This window comes from Anolis sagrei, chromosome 1 (assembly GCF_037176765.1).
Source record: "Anolis sagrei isolate rAnoSag1 chromosome 1, rAnoSag1.mat, whole genome shotgun sequence".
Lineage (NCBI taxonomy): Eukaryota > Metazoa > Chordata > Lepidosauria > Squamata > Dactyloidae > Anolis > Anolis sagrei.
In genome coordinates, this window is record NC_090021.1 from 67,968,480 (window position 1) to 67,981,579 (window position 13,100).

At 40.3% G+C, this 13,100-nt stretch overlaps 1 protein-coding gene across 2 annotated transcripts in view; it reads right to left on the bottom strand.

The window, feature by feature from the left end:
* SLC22A3 (solute carrier family 22 member 3) overlaps positions 1 to 13,100 on the bottom strand; it is a 49,168-nt gene that overhangs the window by 14,368 nt on the left and 21,700 nt on the right. For both annotated transcript variants that reach the window (XM_060753678.2, XM_067465793.1), the window contains 3 exons: positions 7,719 to 7,822; positions 4,992 to 5,146; positions 541 to 709 (listed from right to left, as the gene is read on the bottom strand). In XM_060753678.2, the coding sequence (XP_060609661.2) occupies positions 541 to 709; positions 4,992 to 5,146; positions 7,719 to 7,822 (428 nt within the window). The remainder of the gene's footprint in view (positions 1 to 540; positions 710 to 4,991; positions 5,147 to 7,718; positions 7,823 to 13,100) is intronic.

Here is a 13,100-nt window from a genome sequence, read left to right on the forward strand (position 1 = left end):
GATAAATTTGTCACAGATGATGATTTTTTATCTAGTTTGATTTTTTTGGCAGGAGCAGGGTTTGTCTTATCAGGCTGACATTTTGGTGTCTCCACATCAAATGAAATATTCAAGTCAATATCACCATTGTGTGCTGGCCAATGGAGCTTTGGCTTTAGCAATTCAGCAGGGCTTTCAGTGACAAGCCGAATATTTTCAATATTTCTTATCAACAGCTGTATTGGCTAGGATGGCTAGGCTTTAGGGTCCAACAACACCACACCAATCTTATTGGATGACTGCAAGTTAATCAATAAATCTGGAAACTCTCTTTTCAGATAATATTCTAACTCTACTCTAAATGCTTCAACATCTTATCTACATCACTGCTGCTTTAAAGGGGCTACTACTCACCATCAGTTGATGGGAATTACATTCACAAATATCTGTACAGCCATATATTTCTTTCTCCTATTTATACCAGAAAAATGCTCTTAAAGGATACCAAATAAGACTAATAATTATCCTGAAGATAACAGAAGAAAACAGCAACAAAATTACCAATAATACAGCAGGAAAAGGAAGTTGGGGAGCGTTGTAATTAGCTGAATCCACCTCCATGTTGGAATTAAATAAGCAATTCCAGGAAGGATGATAACTCCAAAGGTGAAGAAGACCTGGATTATAATCCCAACAATCCTCCGCTCTTCTGAGCCAACTATCTCAGTCACTGAATTGATAAAAAAGACAAATAGAAAAACACTTAGAAAAAGCAAACAATTCCTTATTAAAGAATCTGAATGGGATTATAGAAGGTTACAGCTATGTTTCATATGGCAGGTTTTTGCTTTGATCTTAATTTGGAGAGTGAGGGTGGTAAACAGAAGTGGATAGGAAAAAAATGGGCCACAAATATTTGATGCAATAAATCTATGGCCTCAACCGAAAAAATATGATAAAATATTCTGCTAATTCATTCCATACACACTCTGTACAGTAAAACTAATCTTAAAATGTTAACCTTGCTGAGAAATGACTGTGATAGTGGTTAGTGAGACTACTCCAGCCAAATTAATGCTGTGCATAATCAGTGTCAACAACTATTCAGGCCTGGTTTCATCTGAGGTCAGTGAGAGAGAATGTGCTAGGTTAAATAAACACACCAATTTTGTCTTTAAAATAAACTACAGTGAGTAAAGTTCTACTTCTGACTCAATGCTCTATTTACATATGTCTGCCTATCTTCTTGGAATACATTAACTGAATACATTTATTCTAAAAATATGAACCAAAGGTTTAGAATAAATAAAGTGAAATGTCTTCACAGAAGCTCTGAATCATATGAGATCATCTTGTGACCTTCTGAGATGAACACAACCCAGGAGACAAGTTTGGCTGCTTCCCAGATATCAATAGATGGACTGTTCTTACAGTTCCAGGAGTTGTGGGGAGGGGTCAGGAATTTGTTCGGCATCCACATTTCCACACATAGATCATGTGCTTATCAGGTCAAACCTTTCCCCTGTATTCATCTATGCCACTGCTTCTTAAACTGTGGGTCCCCTTTGCTCGGTGTTTTTCAACCTTCCTAATGCTGCGATCCCTTAATACAGTTCCTCATGTTGTGCTGACCCCCAATCATAACATTATTTTTGTTGCTACTTCATAGCTGTAATTTTGCTACTGTTATTAATTGTAATGTAAATATCTGATATGCAGCATGTATTTTCCTTCACTGGACCAAATTAGGCACAAATACCCAATATGCCCAAATTTCAATACTGGTGGGGTTGGGGGCAGGAGGGATTGATTTTGTCATTTGAGAGTTGTAGTTTCTGGGATTTATAGTTAACCTATAATCAAAGAGCATTCTGAACTCCACCAACGATGGAACTGAACCAAACTTGGCACATAGAACTCCCATGACCAACAGAAAATACTGAAAGGGTTTGGTGGGCATTGACCTTGAGTTTCAGAGGTGCAGTTCATATCCAGAGAGCATTGATGACTCAAACAATGATGGATCTGGACCAAACTTGGCACGGATATTTAATATGCCCAAATGTGAACACTGGTGGAGTTTAGGGAAAATAGACCTTGACATTTGGGAGTTGTAATTGCTGGGATTTATAGTTCACCTACAAACAAAACATTCTGAACACCACCAACAATAGAATTGGGCCAAACTTCCCACCCAGAACCCCCATGCGCCTCCCCCCAGTCCTGCATGCTCTCCCTTGCTCGCACATGTGCACCACATTGCCATATGCTGAGCATACTTGCTCTCCCCTCCCCACTTGGAGTCTCAGAAACAGCCCTCCCCTTGGGTGAGAGGCCAGCTTAGAGGCCACCCAGTCACAGCAGAGAAGGGCTTTTGGTGGGAGAATCGTCATCTTTTTCCAAAAAGGAAGAGGACAGGTGGAGAGATCTTCAGATTTCTCTGCCAAAGGGGTTTCTAAGACCATCAGAAATATATGTTTTCTGATGGTCTTTGGTGACCCCTCCCTCCCCCGAAACTCCCTTCCAGGGGTCCCGACCCCCAGGTTGAGCCCTGAAAGATTTGGGGAAAGATTTTCTATACCTATATACCTGAAGTCACCTTAACATTTCTTGGACAAAAATGGGTCACAAGTGGGAAAAGTTTAAGAAGTCCGGTTTTGTACAACACATTATATATTGTTTTGAAATTGTTTTAACTATCATGTCCCCATCCTGGTGAAGGGCTTGCAGCCATTTTAAGGAGTGACATGGCTGCTAACTGAAGCCCCATCTACACTGCTCTATATCCCAGGATCTGATTCCAGATTATCTGGCTCTTGTTGTTGTTGTTGTTGTTGTTGTTGTTGTTGTTGTTAATTATAATAATACCTCACTTTATCTCCCCTGAAGGGGACTCTAGAAAGCTTAACATAAAAGTATCAGCATAACAATTAAAAATATACAAATACACAAACAGTTTAAGATGGATTATATGAATCTCCACTACCAGATAATCTGGGATAAGAAGATTATGTGGAATCAGATTCTGGGATATAGGGCAGTGTGGAAGGGGCCTATGAAGTCATGTATTGATTAATGGCTAGAAAGGGGAGAGGGGGGCAGAGTCAAGAGGGGATTTAACCATTAAGGAAGGAGTCATGAGAAAATTCCAACACTGAAAATCCAGACTATAAAAGCAAAAGAAAATCGTTTCTTTCTCAAAACTACAGCTTTTGCTTGTTCTCTTTTTGTGCCAATTTTTTTCTCACCTTCCCAACCATGTCTGTTTACGGCTAAACAGCCGGTCCGAGTCCCTCTACGGAGGTAGAGAAGATCGGGATATAAAAAATTTAAATAAATAAATAAATAAAATACTAGATGGATAATTCTGGGGAGGGGGAGTTGGGTGGCCCCATGTCAGCAAAGAAGTCACCTAAGTATTCTCTCATCAAAATACATATCTTAGGATTCTACAGGATTGTCGTGGCTCAGTCTGAGTCTGAAACTGAACTGTTTGGGCCTTTTGGGCCTTTTGGGCCTTCTGAGCCTGACTTTCTGCAGGATGACGAGGAGGCTGATGGGTTACAGATTCCTGTACATGTTCCAGACGGGGCTGATAGTGTGGCTTCTGAAGAAGAAGCAGCAAGCCTGTTCCCTGGGGAAAGGAATGTGCCTTTAGATAGAGATAGTGAAATCCCACAAGTGCAGGTGGAGACTCCTTTCGGTTCTCAGAGTGATCCGGCCCAGCTGGGCTAAGATAAGAAGTTGTATAGCCTTGAAGATAATGGTGAATTAATGAGCAGACAGGATCGTTTGCAATTAAGGCTTCGCAGAAGCACACGTCTGACCAGTAAGAGGGAAGCCAAAGGTCAACGCAATGCTTTCGTGTCAGGGAAACTTATTTAATGATGTGGCTGACAGACATTTCTTGTCAGTCCAATGTTGCTTCATACTCGTTAACTTCTGTGGAATTATCTTGGCTTTTTCAGAACACTTCTGGCTTCTTTAAGACTTGATTCTGATCCTGATTTTACCTGTCTACCATGGACTATTCTTTGACCATTGTTAAGGGCTTATGCTTCATGTTATTTGCCTGTGGATCTTGGGAACCTTGCCTTGCATTTAAGACTCTGTTTTGACTATTGAACTTTTGCATCTTTATTTCTCTGTTTGGATTTTGCTTTTTCTCAATAAACTACAAAACCTACAACTTTGGTGTGTGGTGGTGTCTTGAGCAAGGTGAAAACTACCCTGAGTTGTGACAAGGATGGAGCCACCAGAGTTAAAGTAATAGCAAATGGCTATAAATATTTAGCACAAATATTCTGTAAGTCAATTAGGCAAGGCATCTTAAACGTTTTCCATCCATGATCCCTCTATGCCCAATACTTTTTTTCATGACCCCTTTCTACCTGAGAAAGTTTTAGGTGACCCTGGGTTTATAAGTATATAACATCAATATAGAAATCGAACATTTACTGATAAAAAGCTAGCATTTGCAAGGTGTGCTAAAAAGGCTGATTTTAATTTTAATGAAGTACAGCTGAAGCATTTTCTGCAGAGTCCACTGTAAAAACATGGTTGCTAAGAGATTTGTGTAAATAGGTGGCATTCAGAAACCTTTTACTATTGCCATTTCGTGTGACCCCAGGATTGAGATAAGGGCATCCACAGTTTAAGAAGTCCTACATTAAATAAACGAGTCTGCATTTAATATGCCCTTTAAAAATCAAATGTTTGGGTAGGCTGATCATTATCAAAATTGCAGCTGGTGAGGAAGGTTTACAAATTTTCTTCCTTGAAAGGCTCATGCTGAAAAACATTCCTTTGCATCATAGAAGTTCCCATTGGCAGCAATAGCTCTAGAATGGACAGACCACCCCAGGGACACGCCGTGATCCTTTGCAGCATTTGCAATGCATCAGTTCACCTCAAAGTGGAAGGCATCTGAAGGAATAACCCCATCTAACATCCATCCCACTTCCTCCCACTCCCAGGTTAAGAGGAAGAAGTGAAAGCACACCACACCTTACCAATAACAAAGGCCGTCATCCAGGTTCCTTTTCCAAATACACCTTGCAGAAAGCGAAATATTGAAAATACTACAATGTTTTCTGCAAAAGCCACAATGAGGCCACACAATCCTGCCCCAAAGGCAGAGAAGAGATAAATGAGAATTCTGCCATATCTGACAAAACAAAAAAACAGAAACAAAAAAAAAGAGAAAGGAGAGATATTTTTAAAGCATCTGGCAAAAAGTATACAGGTTGAGTGTATGTTATCTGCAAATCCGAAATGCTACAAAATTTTCCACATGGGTGGTTGAGATAAACCTTTGTTTTCCAATGTTTCAGTGTACACACATTTTATTTCATGCACAGAACTGTTATTAATAGTATGCATAAAATTACCTTTGGGTATGTTTATAAGGTCTATTGGAAACCTCAATGAATCTGGTGTGTAGACTTGGGTCCTATCTCCAAAATATATCATTATTATGCAATTACCCCAAATTTCAGCGGGGGGGGGGGGGGAATCCAAAACTCAAAACACTTCTGGTATTAAATATTTTTGAGAAGGTATACTCTGGCCCCATTTACACTGCCATATAATGCAGTTTCATAATGCAGTTTTACTGAGTTGACCTAAATTATATGGCAGTGCAGATGGGAGCTGTGAGAGGTTCACTAATATAAATGAAGTTCGCTAATACAAATGAAACAATTTTATTAAAAAGCACTGTGATTTAAACCATTTTGTAACAGCAAAGAGTCTGTGACCCAACTGCCGACAATAAATATCCCTGTTGCATCGTTGCAACTCTTTGAATTGTACACAGACAAACTGGTCTCAGGGTTACTTGGAGACAGAATCACAAAGTGGGCAGCTAATCTGCTGCTGTATGACTGAAATATCTGCCCCCAATTTTGCCATCCCCCATAGCTGCTCTGAATTAAATGGGAGATCTACTAGTGCGAAAGTACAGTACCAGTAGCAGCTCCTGTTAAATCTGCAGCAGCTCTGGGTTCATTACCCCCTGGCAGCAGGCACATTGACTACCTTTGCACAGGACGATTAAGCCAACGAGCATGTAAAGGCTGCCATCTTCAACCTGTTCAATTTAGTTCCACTGAAACTGATAAGATTTAGTTCTGAATAAATATATACTGACCCTACACTGACCCAGATTTTTTTTGACAAGATTAATAATTAAACCATTCTTAGAGTCCTTTTACAGCACACTATTGGAGCACAATGAATCCACTTGAACTGCCATGGCAGCATCCTATGGAATTTGGCAATTTATAGTCTGGTGAGGCAGCAAGGCTCTCCACCAAAGAATCCGAAATGCCTCACTAAACCACAATTCCCAGGCTTCTTCAGGATGTTGCCCTAACAGTTAAGATGGGACTATATTGTTGTAATAGTATAGTGTGAAAGGGACTTAAATACCATAATACCTTCAGAGATGGACTTTGTTATAATGTATTTTACTTTTGTTGGGGTTTTGTTTGTTTGTTGTTTGGTTTTTTTGTGGGGGGGGGGTTTAAGTTAAGAGGGGGAAATGATCAGCAACAAAGAAACAGTGGGGGCCTTTCCAGACAGGGCTTTATCCCAGGAGCATTTGCGTTATAAAACGTGGATGTTCCTGGGGCCATGTCCACACACACCCCAGAAAGCATGCACGTTCGGGGAGGATGCCCAAATGTCCTTCCAGGACAGGCCCAGGAGGACACTGGAACACTCTACTCCTTCCCCAAAAGCCCTTTAAAAGCTCTTTTAAAATACAGCAACAAAACTTTCTTTATATACCGCTCTATCTCCCTGAGGGGACTCAGAACGGTTTCCAAGTAACATCATTAATACATACAAAGAAAACAGCATAACATAAAATTAACAAGACAATATAAGCATTTTAAAAATCACAATAGCACATACTGTGAAAAAGAAAAGTACTTACCCGGCCTCAATTGGAAAGCTGCCGCAGCTCCTGACATGTAGAAATGAAGCATTAAGAGAAAGGAAGGGGAAGCGATTTTCCTCTTCCTCCCCCATTCTCCTGGCACGTCATTTCTACGCACCAGGAGAGTTGCAGCAGCTCTCCAATGGAGGCCGGGTAAGTACTTTTCTTTTTTAAAGGGCTTTTTAGGGCTTTGGGGGAGGAGGTTGGTATTCCTGGAAAACTGTGGGAATACTGTCTAAGAAGGTGTGGAATAAACCCACTATCAAATTAATTTGCCACAAACCAGGGTTTTTCTGGTTTGTGGCAAATTAATTCCAGTTTGGCCAGAACGTTGTCTGGACAGCCCCCCTTTTATAGCGGAAATTTCCGCACTAAAGGGGCTGTCTAGATCCACCCTAGGAAGAATGGGACTCAAACCTTTCCCCACTTTCTTCTGCTTCCTCATTGTCTCTGTGTCATGGTTTATTTATCCTTCTTTACCTTGATGAAGCTAAGGGTGGTTTCCTTTTTGGCTTTAGAATCAGTCTACAAAACAGGTAATTTTTATGTGTATGAATAGCTATGGACATCATGTGGACTCTAAGGCTGATTCTAAAGCTGAGTGAAGACTTCCTATTTTTGGTGCTTTTTGCTAAGGTACAAATCCCTCTGCTTTTTTGGTTTTTTGTTGTTGTTTTTTTTTTTGTCAAAAAGCCACCCACAAGGACTCTTCCTTTTATTTCTCACACAAATAACATCAGATGTGAAGTAGCCTGATTTTTTCAGCTGAAAATATGTGATCTTTAGAATGATTTACCTGTCGGCAGCGTAGCCTAGAGTGAACCCTCCGATTAAAAACCCCAGGTTGAGAACAGCTTGTGTCATGTCTATCATCCATTTGTTGTCACACACAAGGTCAAACTATGGGAAGAAGCAAACACATACATTAGCATTCTATAGAGGACAAAGAAAGTTTTGTTCAATTGCTGATGCTGTTGGCTTTGGGGAAGGCATTGGAGAAAAAGCCAGGGAGAGTCAACCCACTCCTGGTGGAAGGGAAATTGAAGGCCACGGAAAATGGCACACAGAAGGTTGAGAAACCATCCTGAATGGGAAAAGTTAACAGTATCTTTGAAAACTTGAATATCTTTCATTGGCAGATGCCTTCCATCAGTGAAAAATGAATACAACCAACAGCATATTAATTCACGTTGTTGTGGCAATCATTTGATACCCCACTTCCTCCTCCTCATTCTAGTTACTTCAATTGCTGCAAACTGATTCAAAGCACAGAAGTTAGCATACAATTAACTGGAAATCCAAAATATTCCAAAAATTGAATCTTTTTGCTGACAGCTGCCCACCTTTGCCTTTGGGGAAAGGGGACTAATCTGATGGGAAAAAGAGACGAAAAGTAGGGGAGAAGACTCTGTTTACACAAGGGCTCTATCAAAAGCTGGCATCTCAGATGCTCCCACGCTTGCCTTTCACCTTGCCAAATGGCAGCAGTGGGAAACAGCCATCAGGGTGAATGTGGAGTGACCCATTGGCCACTATTTATATACATCTCATGGGTTTGGGTGGGGAAAAGGGTTTTCCCCTTTCTTCTTGGCTGCTTTGCTAAAAGGGTGGAAAATATGCTGATAGCCAGAGATGCATCTGGAGCTTCGTATAACTTTGTATCTCTCCCCTCCCTCTTTCCTTTCTCAGAGCTCCTTGAGACAAAAACTCAATGGGTGCTGGAACTGTGCCTAGACCCCTTTGCATATATTGCAAATACAGGTATAATATAAAAAAAAAATCTGAAAAGCTTTTTGTTCTAAGAATTTGAGAAAAGGAGACTCAACATATACTACCAAAAATATGTTTAAAAGAACATTACCATTGCCAGTACATATCAACAGCATGGACAAACAACCAGCCTAAGAAATTTGTGAAACTATTTAGGCCCATATTTGGGGAAGAGGTAACTGGGCCAATGTGAAATGCTGTTCTTTAAGGATGGAAACAAAATAGCTGGAATCCCACTTAGTTTCCAAAAACTAAGATTTTTAAAATATTAAATAAGTAAGAGACCTTGCAACTGCTTGAAAATTAATAGTTTTGCCTGTAAGCTGTCATTTTTTTGCCATGTTTTCTTAGAGCAACACTCCTTTCCCAGTTTACCCCATCCCAGTTTTCCAGTGGTTTGTCCCTGTAGGACCTTAGTGGAAAAGAAGCAACAGAAAAGAAATAATAAAAGGGAGATGGGGAAGAAAATGTCAGCCAAGATCCTGGCTGAGGAGACACATTATATACTTTTGCCATGGTAGAACTACATAATGTCTCGTCCTTCTCCTGGAGTTCACCTCCTTCATAGCCATGTAGTGGCTGGAGAGTGGGGGACAACTGGCTATGTGACAATCTGGCTATGTGACAATAGGCAGCCATACAAGAAGAACATCATCTGGACTGCTGGAATACGCTTAGCAATGGGATTCTCAGTTGCCCCTCACTCTCCACCAGGAATTAATTGTACTAACTCTAGTTGGTTCAAAATACAGCAGCCAAATTGGTTACAAGAACATCTAGGAGTGAGCATATTACACCTATCCTACAGTCACTTTACTGTCTGCTAACACGTTTCCAGGCAAAGTACAAGGTGTTGATTTTGACCATTAAAGCCCATCATGGTTTGGATCAAGGTTACCTAAAGGATCGCTTTCTCTCATACAATCCACCTCACATGTTTTGGCCTTCTGGGGAGTGTCTGCTCCAACCAGCCAGAACTTGACTGGCCACCATCACCTAGAGGACGTTTTCATCAGCCACCCCAAAACTGCAGAACGACCTGTCGGATGAGCTTCAATAGTTAGATCAACTGTCGGAATTTTAAAAACATCTAAAAACCTATCTCTTCTGTCAGGCCTATCCAGCCAGTTGAAAGCATGAATTTTAAACTCATGACATGTGTTTTGGTATCTGTCCTGTGTGATTAATGTGTATTTTACATAAATGCTTTGATCTGTATCTTTCATGGAACTGAATTTCAATGTGTGTTTGTAGAATTTTTATAGTATTTATGTGCTTTAACTGTGCTGTGACCCACCTCAAGTCATAGGGAGAGGCAGATGAGAAATAATAATAATAATAATAATAATAATAGTTATTATTATTGACACAAAAGCACAGTATGTCATAGCAAACGAGATCTATATGCTGGTTTTCGTATCACAAAATCACAAGTTGAACACTTCCCAAGCTTCTAGGACTGTGTGATGTATTTTCAAATGATGCACGCAGATCCAAGTAAGGTGGCCTTTTGCAGTTGACATATCGTGATTTTGGCGATGTTTATTGTTTCCAAATGCCGGCTTAGATCTTTTGGCATGGCACCCAGTGCGCCAATGACCACTGGACCACCTGTTTATGCCAGAGCCTTTGCAGTTTGATTTTGAGGTCTTGATAGCAGCTGAGTTTTTCCTGTTGTTTTTCCTCAATGCGATTGTCACCTGGTATGGCGACATCAATAATCCAGACTTTTTTCTTTTCCACAATCGTAATATCTGGTGTATTGTGTTCCAAAACTTTGTCAGTCTGGATTCAAAAGTCCCACAGTATTTGTGCATGTTCATTTTCCACAACATTTGCGGGTTTATGATCCCACCAATTCTTTACTGCTGGCAGGTGGTACTTGTGACATAACTTCCAGTGAATCATCTGGGCCACAGGGTGGTGTCTTTGTTTGTAGTCCGTCTTGCAACAGCTGAGGAGATGGTCCATGGTTTCATCAGCTTCCTTGCACAGTCTGCATTTTGGGTCATCCTCTGATTTTTCAATCCTGGCCTTAATTGCATTGGTTTTGATGGCTTGCTCCTGGGCTGCAAGAGTCAGGACTTCTGTCTCCTTCTTCAGGGTTCCATTCATGAGCCATAACCAGGTTGTTGTTGTTGTTGTTGTTGTTGTTGTTGTTATTATTATTATTATTATTATTATTATTATTATTAGAGGTATGGAGCTCCAGACAGAAGAAGGACTGTGAGAGTTTTGGTTGTTGCACAAGAGAAGTAGAGAATATCAAGCTCTGCAGTGACAGAAGAAGATATACATGTACATTGGACTTAGACTTACATATATAATAATAGCATGCTATCCATAGTATGTGTAAGCTACACCTGGTGGTAACAGAAGACTCCTTTTCTCCTTAAATGAGTTTGGTGGGCATGAACTTCTTCAGGGCACAGGATATGTGTGTCTGTGAGTCCGTCTGTGTGTCCTGGCTGCTCTGTCGAATGGTTGGAAGAAAGAATCTTAATAAGGTATGTAGGTGAATTTAACTTGAATGCATTTACAATACAGAATTACATTACAGAATACAGCTAACCTTAAAAACTGGGGCATAGACATACAGAACTGGGAAGCCCTGGCCCTTGAGCACTCTAACTGGAGGTCAAGTGGTGCTGTGGAATTCAAAGAAGCTCAAATAGAGGGCGAAAGAGAGAAACATGCCAAGAAGAAGGCATATCCGATGCCCTCACTGTGGAAGAACATGCGGATCAAGAATAGGGCTCCATAGTCACCTACGTATCCACTGCCAAGACATTACACCTGGAAGGCCATCATACTCAGACAACGAGGGATTGCCTAATTAAGTAAGCAAGCAGAATTTAACTAGTTTGATATTATTTATTTATTTATTTATACCCCACTTTATCTCCCCAAGGGAGACTCAAAGTGGTGATAATACTTTCAATATCAGGAAGTTAAAGTCCAGAAGTCTGGATGTGTAGTTTGATGAGATATTTGAAATTATTCTCTAGAGAGTTATAACACCATGGTGCAAGCTTATTTGCAATGTGCAATTACAGCCAGTATACATATTGCAATAAAAAATTGCATGGCCGTTATGTGACCCTATGTGTGTTTAGACACCACTGGATATATGGATAAAAGTGGATTTTGTCCTTAAGATAAACATTTTCAATTGAAATAACAACAGTGTTGCATCTATGACCATGTTGCTATATTGCTGACATCCCAATGTGCCAGACAACCAAATTCCTTCTTCTAGGAAACCAATTATTTTTCTCTGAAGGACGTATTAATCTGATTCAACCAAGAGTGTATATAGGCAGCAGACCAAAATGTGTCCTCCATAGGGAATGAAGTGCCAAGATCACAATAAAAACAAAACAGCCTCTGTGCTTCAGTTGACATAGGAACTTGACAAGTTGTTCCAGAAAGCTGCATCTGCCTTTGGGAGAAAATATTAGAAGGAACGATGTTCTTTCCCTCCTCCAGAAATTCATCATCCACCCACTTACCACACCATTCTGGGAGCAGTCAGACAAGGACAGCTAGCTTTAATGACCAAGTGCACTGCCATGTTTACTGTTTTAGTATTTACCATTTTTCCATACTTTTGACCACAATAGTGTCACGTTAAAATGCTCATGGGAAATAACGTATTAGGATACTGCAATCTCTTGAAATATGGAAACCTTACTTATCTGGAAGAAGAGAAGGCGGCTCCAGGCATGCCTTCAGACATGAAATCCCTCATCTATATTCATGTGTCATCTGCAAGTGAACTGAACCTTTATGCTGTAAGACCGGGGGAAGCTTTCTACTGAGCTAATGATGAAGGCTACAGTAGTATTTATCCAGATATAACTAAATTCATTTGGATTCAATAAAACATATTTCAAAGTATTTCTTAGTGGCCAAACAGAGGGATCCTAACTTGAAGATAGAAGACTAATGCCATCTTTTACTTGATTTTCTGAAATTTGTTTCCTCCAACAAAAAGTAAAATTGTATTGTTGAAGGCCTTCATGGCTGGAAACACTGGATTGTTGTAGGTTTTTCGGGCCATATGGCCATGTTTTAGAAGCATTCTCACCTCATGTTTCACCTGCATCTATGGCAAGCATCCTCAGAGATTCTGAGGTTGTGTCAGGAGAGAATGCTTCTAGAACATGGCCATATAGCCCGAAAAACCTACAACAACCCAAAAGTAAAATTACTTAATATCTACACCTGTTTAGAAGGTTTGCGTGTTTTGATGCCTAAAGGTAAAAGTAAAGGTTTCCCCTTGACATTTAGTTTAGTCAAGTCTGACTCTGGGGATGGTGCTCATCTCCATTTCTAAGCTGAAGAGTCGGCATTCTCCGTAGACCCCTCTTAGTTTATGTGACCAGCATGACTGCACGGAACACTG